Source organism: Ceratotherium simum, chromosome 13 (assembly GCF_057802395.1).
Source record: "Ceratotherium simum simum isolate JZ-2026a chromosome 13, ASM5780239v1, whole genome shotgun sequence".
NCBI lineage: Eukaryota > Metazoa > Chordata > Mammalia > Perissodactyla > Rhinocerotidae > Ceratotherium > Ceratotherium simum.
In genome coordinates, this window is record NC_141912.1 from 36344016 (window position 1) to 36363886 (window position 19871).

Consider the following 19871-nt stretch of genomic DNA (forward strand, 5'->3'; position numbering starts at 1 on the left):
TATTAGGTGTACAGATGTCCCTGGCATATGGGTTACATTTGTGTGTGTGTGTGTGTGTGTGTGTGGAAGATCAGTCCTGAGCTAACATCCATGCCAATCCTCCTCTTTTTTTTTTTTTTTTTTTGCTGAGGATGACTGGCCCTGGACTAACATCTGTGCCTATCTTCCTCTACTTTAAAGATTTTATTTATTCAGTTTTTTCCCCCCAAAGCCCCAGTAGATAGCTGTATGTCATAGGTTCACATCCTTCTAGTTGCTGTACGTGGGACTCGGCCTCACGTTGGACGGAGAAGTGGTGCCTCGGGGCGCTCCCGGGATCCGAACCCGGGCCGCCAGCATCAGAGCGCGCGCACTTAACCGCTAAGCCACGGAGCCGGCCCTCTTCCTCTACTTTATATGGGACGCCGCCACAGCATGGCCTGACAAGGGGTGCATCGGTGAGCACCCACGATCTGTACCCCGGCCACCAGCAGCGGAGCGCACGCACTTAACCACAACACCACGAGGCCGGCCCCTGGGTTACATTTTTAAATGTATGGACGAAATAGAGTAGAAATAGCACTAGACTTGAGAGTCAGAACACTTGGGTTCTAGTCCCGAGTCTCACTAAGTAGTTGTGACCTTGGCAAGCTCTTTCAATGATTTCTCTAGACTTGTTTCCTTATTTGTAAAACGAAGAAGTTGATCTGTAGTGTCCTTGGTAATTTTAACAATCACTGTCTCACTTTCTTCTGCCCCCCACATTTGGGAGGGGGTGCACCTCTTAGGTGTTGAGTAAACATTTGCCCATTGGTAAGCCGGGTAGAGATTAAGAGGGGCACAAAGAGGATGACGAGGCGCCGCCCGCTCAGTTCTTGAGCACGAAGCAGCAGACCGCAGTGGTTCTATGGACCTGTGGGGTTCTTGAGACTACTTTTCACCCCCCAGCCTGATTCCTGGCGTCGAGTTAACTGGTGCTCAACAAATAATCAGTTCATGTGTGAGGGAAATGACGAGAAGAGGATCACGAGCTGCGCAGTTATCTAGCGAATTCCTGCAAAAAATTACAAACACGCTGCCTTTCTCGATGCTTCAAGGCGACTGCCGGAGTGTGAACCTCACGCAGCTCCGCGGCGAAGCCTTTCAGATCTCCTCCCCAGAGAGGCAACGGCGGGGCTGAGGGAGAGTGCGCGGAGCTCGCCCGCCCTTCGCCGCGCGCCCCGCCCTTCGCCGCGCGCGCCCCTGCGCTCACCACGCGCGCCCCCGCCGCCGCGAGCCTGGTGGGCGGGCAGCGCGCGATCTCGGAGTCGCTCTGGGCTGGCGGCGGCGGCGCCGCGGCGCGGGTGGGTGGGATAGTGGCGGAGCTCCGGGCGCCGGGGCACGGCTGGAGAGCGCTATGGCGGTGGCTGTGGTGGCGGCTGTGGCGGCGGCATCCGGTCCCCGCGCCGCGGCGAGGTGAGGGACCGCCTCTTCGCGGCTGAGGAGGCCACAGCTGCCTGCCTGCCTTCCACGCGGGCCTCGGCTCCGGCATGGCCGGGATCATTAAGAAGCAGATCCTGAAGCACCTGTCCCGGTGAGAGCGCCAGCGCTGGTCCCCAGCGGGCCCGGGGCCCTTCCTTCCCCCTTCGACCCTCCTCCCTTACGCCGTGCCCGGGCCAGGCCTCCCTCTCTTCTGCCCGAGCCGGGACTCCGTGGCGGCCCCCGCCTCAAGTCGGGCTGGACAGCCTCGTCCCCGCTCCGCTGGCCGGACCGTTGTCACCCTTCTGTTCCTCCCTCGCCCTGGGCCCTCGGGTACGGGGCGCTCCTCCCCACCCCAACAGCCCTCCTACCCTTTCCAGAGCCTCAAGGACCCCCTGGCCGGCTGCCCCCGCCCTTAGTTTCCGCACCGCCGAGCAGGTCACCCCGTCCTCTCCTATATGTCCCCGGGGCCCACTGACGTCCCTCCGAGGCCCCCACGGATCCCACCCTCTCCTGCCCGCCCCGCGTGATTCCTCTCCCCTTGGGGCCGGCTGCCCCTCCCTCGGGGCCCTCTGCCCGCCTCTCACCCGCCGCGCCAGCCCTGCACTGCCCTCCTCTCCTTCCCATGCTGCTCCGGACGAGACTACCCTCCAGCCCTTTCTAAATAACCCTGTCACCCGATCCTTCGTAACCCATTTTCCGCTCAGATTTCCAGCTCCCATACTGGTTTTCTCCTTTCCAGAAGCTCCCAGCTCCTCCTCTTCATCGTCTGTCTGACCCTGTTGCATCACCCTTGAAAAAGATACAATCCCTGCACCCAGGACGCTCCTCTGATCTCTTTTCTGCCTCCTTTGCTTCTCTTCTCCTTACACAGCCTAAATGGAGAAAGGTCATGAGAGTTGGGCATAAAGTTTCAACAACCCTCCTTTTAAGATGTGGAGGGTTTTTCACAGCCTGTGAAAAGAACTAACAACGGCCACTTCTGCTTTGCAGGCGCTTATGAAGCAATGGTATGTCGCTCGGTAATTTGGGCAGGAGGGGAGTGGCTGGCACAACAGTTTTCAAGTGTAACAAGGTGACTGCTGACGACCCTGTTACGATAGCAGGTTGTAAGAACTGGTGTTCACAAAAACTGGAAGCTAGCCTTTCATTTAGTTTTCACTCCTTATTCCAGGCGGGGGCTGGTGATGCCTACATACCTTTAGCCAGCCTTTGTATCTCAAGTGGAGAGTGATTCATGCCTTGGCTCCACAGCAGCCAGTGGTTTTCAGGAGGAGGGAATGGGGGAGAAGTCAGTCAACATGGGACATCTGGGCCTTGCACTAATGTGTCTTTCCTGGTCTTCTCATTGCGTTGGTGAGTGGGATGTGAGACACTTGCTGCCGCCGCGTCCCATTTTCTGGCTGACATTCTGGCTTATTTATTGTCACTTTGATTTTAGACATAATTAGTAATTAGATTCAGATATGTCTTTTGGTTAATCACCATGCTATAAAAGTAAAAGCAGATTGGAGGCTGGAGCTAGAAAGTGCGTTTGGACCCTTGACTCGGATTAACTCCCTAACATATTCTTTTTCAGGTAGCATTCATCTGGGTGTTCCATGTGTTTGGTTGTTCTGTGTAAAGATTTAAAAGTAGGACTAATGATCGTGAAATGAGACAGAGAATTTAACTAAAGGAAAACTATTAATTTGAATAAACATAGACTCACAATTTTAGGGTTTAGAGATGGTCTTACCCAACATAGCATTGTATTTAAGAGCCCAGGCTCTTTCTGGTTTACTTCTTCAACTGTAAAATGGGGATAATAATAGTAACTAACTCACAGGGTTGTTGTAAGGGTTACATGAATTAATATATGTGAAGACTTAGTACAGTGCCTAGCACATAGTAAGTGCTCAATAAAACATGAGCTATGGTTATTTTTGGGGCCACAACTTGTGTGACAATTTGATATATGCCATACACTTCTCCAGAAAAATTTGCATGTGCAAACAGGTAAATTTTTTTAGAAGTTCTGGGTGGGGGGTGGTGAGTTATGAACCCCTAAAGCACATGCCTGAAGCCTGCAAGGCATCCTGGAACTAGGTGAATAGCCCCTGACTAGTTCAACCCCTCATTTTATGACTGAGGAAACTAGAGCCTAGAGAAGATAAGTGACTTGGCCAAGTTGCAGTGGCAAGTAAGGTAGTGGAGTAGAACCCAGCATGCTAACTCTGGTACACTTTCCTCTGTAGTACACACATATTCCGTGCACTCTCTATGAAGATAGGATTTTTAAACAAAAATTTTAATAGTATTTGCTGGCACATTCAGTGAATCATTAGTGAACAAAGTATCTCTTTTCGATGAAGAAGGAATAGGTATGACAGACATTGGGAGAAATTTCTGATTTCCTCAGCGTTGTGTAGTTGACTTGAGGGGAAGGGGGAGGAAGAGTTTATTCAGGGCTGCAAGTTCAGGGCTCTGGGAGAAGGTGCTGGGACATGGATCTGGTTGGTGGAAAGGTCAAACTCCTGGGGCCTTTGTATTTGTTTAACTTGGAAAAACCGCTTAATCATGTGTGACATTTGTGTCTCTGTATGGTCTCTGCTACACATACAGGGGTTGGCCTGCCTGGAGGGGAATTGTGGCTTCTATGGCTTGCCAAACCTGATGGAGAATGAGAGAGAAGGTGTACTGAGTTACTATGTTAAATAAATATTTGTAGGTATTTAATAATTACTTGTTGCCGATGATGACAGTGCCACTTGACCTGGAGGAGAGTGTCCTACAGCAGGAAGGATATCCCAGTGACTCTCATATTGTTTAATTTTGTTCATGAAGTTTCAGATATTGAAGTGTCTTGTCGGAGTGCATCCTTATTAGTAGAGTATTTTGCTAAACAAGATTTGAGGGAGGTGGTATTCAAGATATTTTTGTTAAGTGCCTACTCTAGACCAGGCTCTGATCTGGGCGCTGGGGATTCAGCAGGGAAGAAATGTAAGCGTCTTTTAAGGGCTGTTAACCTATGGTTTAGATGACTGCTGCGTAATGCAAATAGCTTCAGTGCACGGTATTCATTTAAGTGGACCCAGGAAGAAACCTTTGCTTAGAAACAAAATAATCATTTAAAAAATAACCCAAATTGATTTTTCACTGAATTAGATTATTTTTGTTTTAGATTACCTTAGCTAATGACCTTTTGTTAGACGTGTAAGAAGAAATATGATTGATTGTAAAGTAAGTCATGGGACTATGGCTCATGGAAAAAGCATGGTCACTGGAGCCAGACAAGCCAGATTCACCTTCTAGTTCTGCTGCTTAATGAACAGGGCAGCCTTTCTGAGCCTTAGCTTTCTTGTTTGTAACAGATGAGAATAAGAAAGAATACTATATACCGAGCAGATTTTTTTGAGGATTGGGGATAAAGTATTTATTATAGTGCCTGGCATGTAAGTAGGGTTTAATAAAGGGTAGCTGTTATAACATGGCTAGGGAAGTTAGGGACACTGTCATGGTATAGATGAGAGCAACCCGACTGGCTCTTTCAGAAACCAATCAGGAGTCTTAATTATTTGCTCTAAATTGTTACAGGAAATGTGACCCTGAGTGACAGAGACATGGCAGATAGACCTGATAGATATTCAAAAAAACATAAGTATTAGATGAAATTCAGAGGCATAGAAGATTTCAGAGTCTTTTTGGAGATTAAAAGCCTGACTGTGATCTGGGCCCCTAGTTCCTCCATTCATTATTACTCATTATCCTGCAGAGATCATCGGGTCCAGCTCCCGGTGGACACTGGGGAGCTGCAGGCTCGGAGAGGCTGACTACTTGCCCAAGGTCTGTTAGGGAAGGTTTGTAGGAATAGTCTCAACTTCCAGGTCCTGCCCCTTTATACTAGATTTTACTTATTATCATCTTCATTTCCCAAATAATTATTTTGTTCATTTTCTAGAAATAGTCAAATCATGTATGTCTTTGTTTCCCTTCCTCATTTTCTTGTGTTGCTTCAGAATAAAGCTCTTTTATTTATTTAGCAAATATTTAATAATAATAGCCAACTATGCAAATAAGCACTTTACAAGTCTTATGATGATTTAATCCTTGGACTAACCTTATTTGGTAGATGTTAGGCTCATTTTATAGATGAAGAAATGAGGCACAGAGAGGTTAAATAACTTGCCCCAAATCATAACTAGTAATGATGGAACTGAGATTCAAACACAGGCACTTCGATTCCAGAGCCGTGCTTTTTAACCACTCTGCTGCCATAATGCTTCTCATCTCTCAAGTGTTTCAAACTGAACATACTCTTGTCACCAGCACCCACATGAAGGAACAGAATATTACCAGCACCCAAGAAGCCCCCTCGTGTCTGTTTCTATCATTACCTCCACCAAAGGGTAACCACTGTCCTGATTTCTAACAGCATAGATTAGTTTGGTCTGTTTTTGTACTTTGTATAAATGGAATCATACAGTGTGTATGCTTTTATGTCTGGCTTCTTTAGCTCAACGTTATTTTTGTGAGATTAATCCCTATTGTTGTATCAAGTGGCAGATTCTCCATTTTCATTGCTGTATTGTATTCTGTTATGTGAATATACCTCAATTTATTTATACATTTTACTGCTGATGGACATTTGGGTAGTTTCCCAGTTTGGAGCTACGATGAATAGTACTACTAGAAACATTCTAATACATGTGCTTTGGTGGACAAATGTACACATATCTGTTGGAGATATACATAAGAGTGGGATTTCTGGGTTGTAGGATATGCATATGTTAAATTTTAGTAGATATTGCCAAACAGTTTTCCAAAGTGGCTATACCACTTTGCACTTCCACCAGAAGTATATGAGAGTTCTGGTTGTTCTACATCCTTGCCAACAGTTGGTATTTTTCATCTTTTTCATTTTAGCCATTCTGGTGAATGTGTTTTGAAAATTTTTTTTATTTCATCTGTGGTAAACCAGATGGCCACTTTATTTTTGCCTCTGTTTAATTTTTAAATTCTGATCTATTTGTAAATTTTAGTCACAAGCAAATGTCAAAACCTTGAAAACATAAGATCTTTTTGGAGAAATGTTCAAATTAGGCAGGTTCAGTGAAAATAATTAGGATAATTTATAACCATTAACCCATAACATTTCTTACTTGGAATGGATGTGATGCTTTGCTCCCTGTCAAAATAACAATAATGTACATTAAGAGAAGGAGGGGCTGTTCTTTTGGGTTTTTGAGCGTTTGGGTTTTTGTTAAATATTTGGTTTTCTGACTACCCTGGATATTAAATAGTGTCATTCTGTTCTGTAAGCTTAGCACCCCATTGGCATAGCATTTCATCTTTACTAAAGAAACTAAAATTTGAATTTCATAGCTTTGTATTACAATTTTTACACCTTTCCAAGGGTGATTCTCTTTTGTCATAAAATAGTTGTCTTGTGTTTTCAAAAGTAGCATTTAAAAGCAATAAAAATTTCAAAGCAGTACTGTCACGTGTATCTGACATACAACAGCTTAATGTATGGTTCACAAATAATGAAATAACCTGCTTTGAAAAATTCGTTGAGAGGCACGTCAATGTAGCAGAAAGAACCAGGACTTTGTATTCTAAAAGCTGGCTGTGCATTTTGACTCTGCCACTTGTAAGCTGTGTGTTCAGAAAGTCTTTTAGCTTCTTAAAGCTTCAGTTTCCTCATCTGTAAAATGGGGATAATAATGCACAATGTTGTTTTGAGAATTAGAAATAATGTATAAAAGTGCCTGGTCCTGAAAAAATATTCAGTAAACAGTGACTATTAATCTTTATCTTTACTTATTAAAGTTACTCGAGAGATCGCTGTTCGTTTCTGGAGATAACACTTCAGCATCTTTAAGGTTGTGCCTAACTTATCCAAATGTCTAATTCTTTAGATATTTAGGAACTGCGTTTCTTAACGTTTTAATACAGAGAAGTGGAATGAATGCTTTTTGTATCAGTGCTTGAGGAGAGAAGGAAACAAGGGCTGTTCCTGTTGATCATTTTTTTCATATCAAGGCATACTACGAGGAAGAAACTTTCACCTCAGTATAGGTGAAATAGCTGAAATGTGTACAGTGGGTTGGATCCTTAGAGGATTTGCTTATACAGAGACTAAGAAGCTAGCACAATCATATACTGTATTGTTAGAGTGAAAAAAAATATTAGAAGTCATTTAGTTACTCTCATCTAACATAGAACCTTGTTGAACAGTAATCTGTAAGTATGGCATTAATCACTGAAAAAAAAGATTCTTTTCGTCATAGCTCAATTCTCTTCACCCACTGGAGTGTGTCCTCCACGATGGCAGGGATTGTGTCTCTTGGCTGCTTCGAAAACCAGAGTTGGAGGACACTTTGAGTGGGTGACTTGGGTGCAGGAGAAGATGTGTGGAATGGGAGTGCCTGGGTGGAACTCAGGGAACGTTAGACCTGGGGATTTGGGGTGGGGCTGGGGGATTGGAGCAGAAGGGCAAGGAAATCCAATTCACCCAGTATCATTAAGGGACCTTTTATCTGTGTGTGATGAGGCAAGTACTTGCTACTTGTGCTGATTATAGATACTAAAGAACATTTTCCAGTATTTATGAGCAGTAGAATCAATCAATATCTATAATAAAGGGGGAAACTATAATGTAAAAATAATGCACGTTAGTAATCTAGGTAAAGAGTATGTAGTTTGTACCTTCTTGCCACAAAAATAAGGACCAGATGTATTATATAATATTTGTTGGATTGACGTTGTTTTATTTGCCTACAGCAATGATCATTTTACATGTATACTCAGTCTTTATAGTGCATTGCTCATATGTAGCTTGGATGTCAGCTCATCATTTCAAAAATTAGAACACTGATGGTGAGAAATCAGTGTATTTAAGTCTCTGACTTATGGAAGTGTTATGTTCTCAAAGTTTATTTCTAAGTTTGAAATTTGGAGTGTGTGGTCCAGTAGAGATTGTGTTATAAATATTGAATAGGTTCCCAAGTAAGCCCACGAAAGCCCACGATAGTGGATTGATTATATATAATAAAGCTCACTAGATGGAGTTCTGGATCTTGCTCGTTAGGGAACCATTTGAAGGAGGAGGGGAGGTGAAGGAGAAGAAAAAGCTTTTTCTTTCTCATTCCTTGGAATAAGATCTTTTTAGATCATTGAGATCATTGTATCTCAGCAAGGACTTTTTTGATTGTAATTGAGGGGTGTGACCAACATTTAATGAGCAGGCTGGAGATGCTGATGTCATGCAGTATGCAGAATAATCTCTCACAAAGAAGCATTGTCCTTTCTCTGTTTTGACTTTTGTATGTTTCATACGTGTTTACATAGGTGAATTACAGGTTTGGATTACATAAGCCTAGAATCTAACTCTTCTACATATAAATGCAAAATATTGCACAGCTTTAAACTACAGTGAATGTTCAAGGACTGCAACTACCACGGGGAAAGATTGTTTTGAACTTTACCAAGTGTTTGTTACCATTTTAGAAAATTTTGTCACTCTTGGCAATGCCGCTAGTGGAACTGAGTCTGTTAGGTTGAGAACCACTGACTTAGGCTAAATTCTGAAACAGCTGAAGTTTGCCCTTGATACACTCTCTTCTCTCCTTTATGTCTCTTCCCCACCTCCTAAGACTACTCTTCTCATGCCCCCAATGCCCCCATTCTACCCTCAGACCTCTGCTACCATGCCCCCCGCCCCAGGCCTGCATGCCCTGCTCCCCTCACTTTCTCACTAAAATTCCCAATTTTTTAGGATATATGATTTCAGCTAAGTCAAGGGGAAAAGTAGAGAATGTATTTTGGAGCGGGAATGCTACTCTAGTTAGACCAACTCTAATTCAGAATATGTCCTACAGGGGCAGCTGGCCTAAGCTACTCTTACTTGGATAGCTTTTGAATCCACAGATACTCTGGAAGTTCCCAGTTTGTTTTAGATTTTCCAAAAATGGTTTCTGTGACAGTGGCAGTTGGGGTGGGGCACGGGTCTGGGCAGCAGTTTGTGGTATGTATGAGTCATTTGCAAGTTGGGGAGTTCTGATGTGTAGAAAATCCAGATAAGGATGGGCCACGTTCATTCAGGCTGCCTGCCTCCAGTCATCTGCTCTAGTGCTTTCCCAGGCAGAGCTGAAAACATGCATTTCCCTTTTCTAAGAGAAATCTGTTTTTCTTTCTTTCTCTTTCCTTCTCTCTATTTCTTTGAGATCTGTGTTTTTTAATCTGTGTGAAAGAAGGGGCTGCAGTTCACAAACACGTTTCATTTGAGAAAATGTCTTAACAGAAGTTGGTATGAAGTTAGAGGCCTGGCAGTGTGTTGTAGGATATCCTTTTGCTGGACTTCAGCAGAGCCCTCTAGCCCCAGACCCTGGGCTGCTTTTGAGGACTCTTGTTTCTGAGACCATTTATTCATTAATTCTTTCAGGAATCTTTTGTTGACCACCTGCATTGTATGCCAAGCGCCAGGAGCTCAAAGACAAATGAGACAAGATTCCCGTTCAGAGACTTAACTGCCTAGAGAGAAAAATAGACCTGTAAACAGTAAGCCCAGTAAAGCATTAAGATGTATCTGTGGACCTGGGGGTGCGGCACAGACGGTCAGGGCAGGGAGGTGATGACAGGCAGAAGGAGCTGCCTGAGCAATGGTACTAAGTTGAGAAGCAGCAAGGTACATTTAGGAGACTTCATATGGTTCTTTACCACTGGAATGTAGGGTTTGAGGGTGGAACATTGCTAGAAACAATATTAAGATAGAAAGAGGAAAGATGGAGAGAGGCTCGGTCATAGAGGCCTATATACTATGCCAAGACACCTGGATAGGGCTCAGCTTGTTCTCTGTTGACACTGACCTGGGTCTGAGGCAACTGGAACCTCTCCTCTGACTTTTTAAAAGTCAGAGAGATGGTATAGTGTACTTAAGGCTGCAAGTTCTTGAGCCGGGCTGCTTGGTTTTGAATCCTAGTTTGCTAGCTTTGTGACCTTGGGCAAGTTATTTAACCTTTTTACGCCTCAGTTTCCTCATCTATAAATTTTATTTATTTATTTATTTATTCCCCCAAAGCCCCAGTAGACAGTTGCATGTCATAGCTGCACATCCCTCCAGCTGCTGTATGTGGGACGCGGCCTCAGCATGGTGGGAGAAGCGGTGCGTCGGTGCGCGCCCGGGATCCGAACCCAGGCTGCCAGCAGCGGAGCGTGCGCACTCAACCGCCAAGCCACGGGGCCGGCCCTCATCTATAAAATAGAGATAATAATTGTCTTTTATATCATGGGGTCATTAAGATAAATAAATTAATTAAACATGTATAACAAAGTGCTTAGGACAGTGCCTGGAATAAAGTAAGCAATTATTAAATGTTAGCTGTTATTTTAAAAATAATTTTTGTTCTCAGAGAAATACTATCCTTTTTCATTTTTCCTGATATATATTTTTTATTATAAAAGCTTCTAGACAGAGCTTTTAGAATAAACTAATCTCTCTCTTTCTCGCTCTCTCTTTTTAAAAAATCTTGCACTTTCTAATTATTTCTAATGGGAAGGGTGTGCCTTCTCTCTCAGCTTCACAGAGAATTTATTTCCGTGTTTACAAATGACACTCTTAAACCTGGTTTAACATGTCTGGTTAATCAGACATATTATAGTTTGTATGTAATATGTGAAAGAATGTGGATGGATTGTTGGACATACCCCTTAGTTCATTCCACCTATTTGGCAATTATCGTTTATTTGCTTTGTATTATTATCAATAAACATTAATTGAGCATCCTTATCCTAGACTTTGTGCTGGACACAGATCTAAATGGCAGTTCTAGCTCTTGAGGAGCTCATAGTCCTCCTTAGGGTTAGAGACCTTTGTTTCAATTTTAAACTCTTCTTTATATCCCCTGCAGCTGCTTTATATGGTTTGAACCTACTAATTCTAGTCAGTTGAATATGCTGCTCTCTTAGATGTTTGTTCATTGAAAGATCTCTGCAGGGGAAACTACAGAGATTTGACAGGGCTTTTCTTTCACCATCAGATGTAAAAGACAGCTAATTTTGAGCAATCTGTGCCTCTCAAGCATACAAGTTAGTCAAAATTAGGGCCAGTTCTGCTCAAAAATTAAGGATAGCTTCCCTGTATAGTATGATTTCCCTTTTTCTTCAGTTTCCTCCTTGGGCAATTTTCAAAGCTCAGGTAATCTACACGCTACACTTCTCTAAATAGCTGTTTGAGGCTGTACCATGAAGAAATAAATGTTCTTTTTCAATCATGAATAATCAACGATGCCTGTTAGTGGAATAGGCCTTCCTTTTCTGAGCATTAGCATGTGTTTTCACTTTAGTTAATCCAAGAGCCTGTGTGTAAGTTTTAAAATTAGAAATATACTATTCAGATTTCATTAATTTCTACTCGACGCAAGTTTGGGAATTGTCATGACATGGAAATTAAGGAGAATATGTTAGGATGACAAGAAATGTTTCTAACAAAATGAGACATGCCAAAACTTGGGTCATGAGGTGTAATATCTTCAAGATCAGTGTGGGGGAAAGAATCTGGGACCCAGTCACTGTGGGAACTGAATGGTTGAAGAATTAAGAGAGGGCAGAGTGCAGCTATCTCTGAGTTATGGTTGATGAGGAGCCCCCACTATCGTAGCCCTAATACAAGAATGGTTAATAAGAGGGACTGTAGAAAAGACATTGGATAAGAAATTGAAGCCATAATTCCAGGTGGTAGTCAAATATATTAACAGTCAATTGGATGAGGAGTCCATAGGTAACATGCCCTACATGCTTGGACCCTTGCTAGTGGGCCAGATTGCAAGTATTCAGTTCTAGAAGAACAATAGCTCAAACCAGACAGGGTATTAGGGCTTCAGCTAAACAGACTAGGTTTTGGCAAGGCTCTAGGCTTAGAGGAGGGAATTAGTTAGAATGTGCATCACGGCTACTGTTGAGAATTAAGGAAAGAGATCTTCTCCAGAATATCAACTTGTCTAGTATTGGGGTAGGGAGCAGGGTAAATGGGAGTGCTTCAAGTCTTGGACTATGCAGCTACCATGGGTGTAGGGAAATTTGTACAGTTATAATTGTTGAGACTGTAAATCAGTATCATGTCTATGGAGAGAAATTTGGCAGTATCTGTCAACATGTAAAATATGCAATTCCACTTCTATGAATTCATCCCACAGAAGGAATCAAACAAGTGAGAAAAACCTACAAGGCTATTTAATGAAATTAATGTAAAAGAGAAATCAAAGGGACTTTGTTAAATAAATTATAGTGCATCCATACAGAGGTGTCGTTTGTACGTAACTCTCCAATTATTAAAAAGCATTAAAAATTTGATGGTATAAAATGCCCAAGATATGGGCTGGCCCCGTGGCTTAGCGGGTAAGTGCGTGCGCTCTGCTGCTGGTGGCCCGGGTTTGGATCCCGGGCGCGCACCGACACACCGCTTCTCCAGCCATGCTGAGGCCGCGTCCCACATACGGCAACTAGAAGGATGTGCAGCTATGACATACAACTATCTACTGGGGCTTTGGGGGAAAAAAATAAATAAATAAAATTATTTTTAAAAAAATGCCCAAGATATATTGTTCGTTGAAAATAAAAGCAAGTTTTAGAAGAGTATGTATGGAATAATTCTATTTTATACATCTGTCTACTTATATACATAATTACTTCTATGTAGTGGAAACTGTCATTTTCTTTTTATACCTTTTTATATTATTTTAGTTTTTTATGATAAACGCTTCCACCAGCAGACCAAGAGGATGACTTATCTATCATTGTCTATACGCTGATCTGAGAGGGCGTGTTTGTGCACATCTGGTCATATGTATTTTTGGTAACTCACATCATGATTGCCTCTTGGGGAAGATATAATACTAATGAGATCTATTAGAAAAGGTTTCTAATTCTGATAATATAGGAGTATCTTATATCAACCTAACCATCCCTTAGATAACAATTATGAACTCTAGACAATATGTGAAAAACAACTACGTGAAAACATTGGAAAGTGACCAAATCAGGCAGAAACTGACAGGGAACTTGAAAGATGGAAACTGCACTGGGTAAGATTCTCATTTATACAGCTGTTTGCCTGAGGATACCTCAGTTTACATGATGAGTGGTGGCTAGAACTCAAGGGAAAGTCTGCAGTCTTACTAGGTTGGGGGGGTCAGAAGATGGAGTTTAGGGCTACAAGAGGGGCTGGAAAATGATGGTGGTAGAGAATCTCAGAAAGGTGGGAGCAACAGAAGAGGGAGCCTTAAAATCTGCTTTTAAACTCTGTTCAAAACCTTGACATGCATGGGGGAAGACTCCACAGAGCCTAGAAAAGGCAATAGTTGGAAAGATGAAAGAATTGAGCTGAGATTCAGCCCTGCCCTCCCTTGCTGGGAGACAGAGTTTGGAGTATGAATCTAGCCAAGTTAATTGCCAGATTAATTGACATCAGATGGAAACTTGAATCTATAGGAAAGAAGGAAGAAAATTGGAAATGTAGATCTAAAAGACTATATATTTTTTCTTCTCTAAATTCTTTAAAAGACAAGACTGTTTAAAACTATTTTGTGGGTCTATAACATATATAGATGTAATATATGTGACAATAACCCAAAAGATAAAGGGAAATAAATGAACTATATTGTTGCAAAGTTCTTACATTTTTATGTGAAGTAGTACAGTATTAACTCTAAGTAGACTGTGATAAGTTAAGGTTACATATTGTGTTCTTAGAGCAATCACACACACACACACACACACACACATAAGCAAAGAGGTATAGCTAAAAACCCCATAAGATAATTGCAATGAAATACAGGTTTCCCCCACTATGTAAAAGTAGAGCGTTCTTATGAAATCTTTGTGAGCCAACATGGCATAAAGCAAAGACACAATTACCATTAATTTATATGGTAAAAATTTTTGAGCCTTCCCAGACCCAAAAAATAACCTACCAAAAAAACCAAGATGAAGCACAGATGCTTATAGACACAGTTCACAGCTATGGCAGGTTGATGCTGAGATGCTGAGTGTGATTCCTGGAGAAGGAGCTTGGCAGTGCTACTCTCGCTGCTCAGGGTGCACACTGCCACTAGGACAGCTCGCTGCAAAACAAATGCTGAATGCTGTTTTCACTCTTTGCCTTTTTTTGTAAAAGTGAAAATCCTCTTCGGATTTCTCTCAGCGAAAACAGGTACTAATGTAGGTCTTTCATAAAAGTGAAGTGGCATAAAGCAAACTGTCAGATAGTGGGGGAAACCTGTACTAAAAATGTTAGGTTAACCTAAAAAGAAAGGAGGAAAGGAGGACTAGAGGAACAAAAAAATATATGGAACAAATAGTGGAATGGTAAACCAAAATCCAGCCAGTGTCAATAGTTACATTAAATGTAAATGGATTAAATACTCCAATTTAAAGGCAGAGGTGAGGAAGATTAGCCGTGAGCTAACATCTGTTGCCAATCCTCCTCTTTTTGCTGAGGAAGACTGGCCCTGGGCTAACATTTGTGCCCATCTTCCTCTACTTTATACGGGCTGCCGCCACAGCATGGCTTGACAAGTGGTGCGTCTGTCCAAGCGTGGGATCCAAACCTGCGAACCCCTCGCGGCTGAAGTGGAGCATGCTAACTTAACCGCTACGCCACCACAGGCCTAGATAATTTTAGTGGGGATTTCTGTTGGACACTTAAAGAAAGCATAATATCCATTTAACACAACTTATTTTAGGAAATAGAGAAGGGAAACACTTCCCAACTTGTTTAATGTGACCATCATAACCCTGGTAGCAAAAACTGGACAAAGATATTGTAGACAACATGAATGCCTATGTAGAAAATCTTACGGCTTCTTTAAAAAAAGTTATTAAAACTTTTAGCAAGGTTGCAGGATACAAGATCAATACATAAATATCAATTATCACAAAGATTGGAATGAAGTAAAATATCCTTATTCACAGATGATACAATCAGTAACATAGAAAATCTAAAGGAATCGACACTAGAACTACTAGAGCTGATAATTGAATTTAGTAAGGTTGCAGGATATAAAGTTAATATAAAAAATATAATTTTTATTTCTATCTTATGGCAGCAAACAACTAGAAAATTAAAAAATCCTTTACAATAGTGTCAAAAACATAAAATATGTAGAAATAAGTTGAAGAAAAGATGTATAGTGAAAACTATAAAACATTGCTGGGGGAAGTTAAGACCCAAATAAATATGCCATACCTTGAATGTATATCATGTTCAAGGACAGGCTGATTCATTTTTGTTAATATGTCAGATCTCCCCAAATTGAGCTATAGAGTCAGTGCAATCCCAATCAGAATTTCAGCAGGTGGTTTTTTTTTTTTTGGACGGAAATTGGCAGGCTGATTTAAAAATTTATATGGAAATGAAAAGGACCTAGACTGGTCAAAATAATCTTGGGAAAAAAAATTAAATGAGAAGATTTATATTACCTACTTTCAAGACTTAAAATGAAGCTACAGTAATAAAGACAGTGTGGTCTTGGCATAAGGGTAAATAAATCAGTGGAACAAAATAGAAAGTTCAGAAATAAGCCAATGTATATAAGTTGCACCTCAAATAACACAAGAACAATTAAAAAACCCAATTTATTGTAAACAACAAACAAAAATCTAGAAGGAAAGAGAATTTTCTCCTAAGAAAGGCATATGTCTGTTCATGCAGAAGTTTTGAGAGTAAAACCTATTATGGCAAACCTCTAAGACTGAATGGCATATTCCAGCAGATTATCTGGGATGGAATGTTAGCTACTTTGGCAATTGAAATGTTTTGTTTAGCTGATGTAGGGGTCCTACATCTGAATCAGCTGCTTCAGACAAGCCTGTGGTGTGGCTGAGCAGTGAAAATACTTTGATGTGGATTTGGGTAAGAAATTTAGAAGCCACGGCCTGGACTGTGATCACCTTAGTGGAAAAAATAGTGAAAGAAGCAAAGTGTATTTGCAGACATTTTTACTTCTCCTGTGAGGGTTCGATTTCTATGAGACATGAAGCAGACTGATTATTGCAATTTATTGACCCTATTATTAACAATAAAGTTACTGAATTATAGGGTGCAGGGTAGTGGGAGAGTTGAATGAATGCTGGATTAAGGTAAGTCTCATTTCTGCCATTTACTTAGTCCCAGCTTTACCATTGGCTAGCTGTGACTCTTGGGCAAGTCATTTAACTTTCTGGCTATTTGCAAATTATAGATTTGGACTAGATGATCATTTAAGATCCCTTCTAGCCCTGAAATTCTGGGAATCTGAAAATCTAAGAATTCTTACTTCTCAACGTTGTGGTACATTTTCACAAAGATGTCGGAGAGACTTTCTCTGTTGTCTCTTTGGCAGATTGTAGTCCTCTGGCAGAAATGAAACCTGATCAAAATCTGTTTTTCCAGCTTGATTTCATCTTAGCTTCTATGCTCTGTGCCAGTAACAGATGGCCAGAAAATGTTTTCCCACATACTTGAAGTGGAATAAATAGCAGGCTTCCATTAGCCTTTTCATCCACCCTTGGACTCAATGATATTATCTTCAATTAGAAACACAAATGCTGAATAAAGTTGTGCCAGGGACTGTGATGTGGTTTCAGATCAGATCTCAGATCAGTGGTTTCCTTGGTAGAGCAAACCTCCACAAACTTCTCCCACCTGGATCTTGACCCCATGGATCACCTCTTTACCTATTCTTTGTTATTACCATAAAATGCAGACAAAATCAGTTGAGGAGTTGTTACTGCCTTTTTTGAGAAGCTAATAAAGTGATATCTATTTTTTTGTTGAATCCTAAAAGTAAATTTATAAATGAAAAAGCAAATATGTTTTGTCATTACTACTGTTACGGGAGAACAGCCCATGGTGGTCTAACAGACTTGCATGTACCATCAGCAGTCCTTAGAGAGTATTGAAGAACTCATGGTTGTTTAGCACTGTTCAGCTTTTGATGATTACTTAGTTAACTTGCGTATTTGATCACAGAGCTGATGGCAGAGTAACCTCTGTGGTTTCTTGTCAGTGTCTTGGTAGAGACCGGGCATTACTGCTGGAATGGTGGTGAATTAGCCCTGGGCCTACTTAAGAAAGATTTTATTAATCTGATTGGGTTGGTGAAGTGCAGAAAAGTTTTTGCTGGCGTTACCCTATAACTTTACTCCCCCAAATTTAGAAATATTCTTCTTATACAGGTTAAGCAGTCCTTAGTAGGTTGCAAAAAGGGAAAGAATGTCCTCCAGCTGTTTCTGAGACAGCTTGTAAATTCATTCTGTGCCAGGTGTGTTTTGCAGGAACACAATATGAAGAGAAGATGTTAGTAGAAGTAAGACAGTCCAGTGAGCAGATCTGGATTCATAATCTGCCTCTGCCTCTTCCTGCCCTGTCACCTTGGGCAAATTATTTCACATCTGAACCTCTCGCTCTTCCTCTTTAAAGTGGGCATAACGATGCATACATCATGTGGGGTGTTGTGAAGACTAATTGAGATAATGTGTTTAAGTTCCTTAGTTCAGTGCTGGGTACAAAGTAAAATGTTGTCATTATCATTAGTAGTTTGGTTCTGCCAGGCCAGGTCAGGGGTTGAGGCTTTTTCCCACTTATGGTGTACAAAATAGATTATGTTTTTAAATGACACTTTCTTAGTTGACCAAAGAACATTGATCTGGTGTAGCCTATAGGGTAAAAAGACATTTTAAACTGTATGTCCATCTCCTTACACAGTGGTGGCTAGAAAAAGATGTTAAATCAGCCTTCTTGTATGTCCAGGCAGAGTGAAAATGTCTGGGACAAAACTTAAGAGGGATTATGTGACTAGATAAGAGACTGAAGCAGGTAGTCTCCGTAGAGACTCTCTATTCTGATAGTCAAAATTATATAATAAAATGAAGTTTATCCTCTCACTTGCTTATTCTTCTGTGCCATACTTGGAAATATGAATGATCACTTTTCATCCAGGGCCTCACCCACTTTGGGTGGGAAGACAGGTCCTTCTGGGTTCTGTGCTTTTCCGGTTGTTCCTCTGTGTTAGTGCTGTTGATAAGGGCAGTATGCCAACAGGCTGGTGGTGTGCACAATCAGAAACATAAGTCCACCTGGTTACTGTTGGGATAAAGTGAGGCACAGGGTTCTCTCCTCCACAGAACTGCCCTGAAGAAGTCGATTTGTCATTTGCTGGGTGACACAGGTACAGAGTTTATAGAACTCTGCTGGTTACCAACTATAGACCTCTTGGTTTCGATTGGTTGGCCTTGCCTTTACAAGCTTGATTTTGACTATCTTCATTGATAATTTTGTTGCCTGTCTTCAGTTGTTCTGTTGTGACCCATTAATACCAGAGAGACAAGAGATAAAAATCTATTCCTGGAGCCAGAGTGGGATATAATGGGAAGGCTTTCTGGGGAACACTAATTTAGTTTTAACCTTGTTCAGATTTCAATTTCTAGATACTTGGGTCAAAAGGATAGAAATAGGCATACTGGGAATGGAGGATGATACATTGAGATAGAAAGACAGATCTGAGGGATTGTCTTTTGAGGACAACCTGAGTCCTAGGCTCATAATCTAAGCCTCCTAACCCGTGTTTTTTGTTTTTTGTTTCTAAAGATAATTTAAGCCTTTTCTAAAGGGAGAGAGCAGTAGAGTCCAGAAATAATAAAGATTATTTATTTATTGGACACTTAATAAATGCTGGGGTATTTAATGTTCGTGAGTTAGCTCTTTTAATCCCAACAGCGCTGTGAAGTTGATTGAACAGTTTGCTTAAAGTCGCAGCATTAGTGAGATAGCCAGATTTAGATTGATCTTGAAGAATGGATTTATGCATCTCATTTCCATTTGTAGCCTCTCATTTTCCCTTCCTTGAATCATTTTAGCTGGTTAACTGAAACCTCGAATTAAACCATTCTCAAACTTTAGAGAACAGAAGGGTCACCTTGAGTTTGTTAAAAATGCAGGTTCCTGGGGCTGTTCCGGTGGCATAGTGGTTAAGTTCCGCATTCCGCTTCGGTGGTGGCCTGGGGTTCGCTGGTTCGGATCCTGGGTGTGGACACTCATCAAGCCATGCTGAGGCAGCATCCCATATAGAAGAGCTGTAACTCTACAGCTATGATACACAGCTATGTACTGGGGCTTTGGGGAGACAAAAGGAAAAAAAAGAGGAAGATTGGCGACAGATGTTAGCGCAGGGCCAATCTTCCTCAAAACAAAAAACCATACATCATAGGAAAAAAAAACTATCCTATGGTTAAAAAAAAAAGTGCGGGTTCCTTACCCCTCTCCCCAGTGTGATTCAGCATATCTGGGGTTGTGACCCAATAATCTGCATGTCAATATAAACATACCAAGGTGATTCCACCCATGTGATCAGAGGACCGTAGTTTGAGACACAGTGCCCTAAATACTGGCAAGGTTAAGATGAAATGTAACACAGTCT

General features: G+C 41.5%; 1 protein-coding gene across 3 annotated transcripts in view; it reads left to right on the forward strand.

Moving 5' to 3' along the window:
• Positions 1–1315: 1315 nt before the first annotated feature.
• BLTP3A (bridge-like lipid transfer protein family member 3A) overlaps positions 1316–19871 on the forward strand; it is a 62022-nt gene continuing 43466 nt past the window's right edge. The window contains exon 1 of one of the 3 annotated variants that reach the window (XM_087438477.1): positions 1316–1552. In XM_087438477.1, coding sequence (XP_087294603.1) covers positions 1509–1552 — 44 coding nt within the window. In that variant the 5' untranslated portion in view covers positions 1316–1508. Of the gene's footprint in view, positions 1553–2027; positions 2448–19871 lie in introns of those variants that run through there. The other 2 variants (XM_004424242.3, XM_087438476.1) reach the window with 2 other exon arrangements.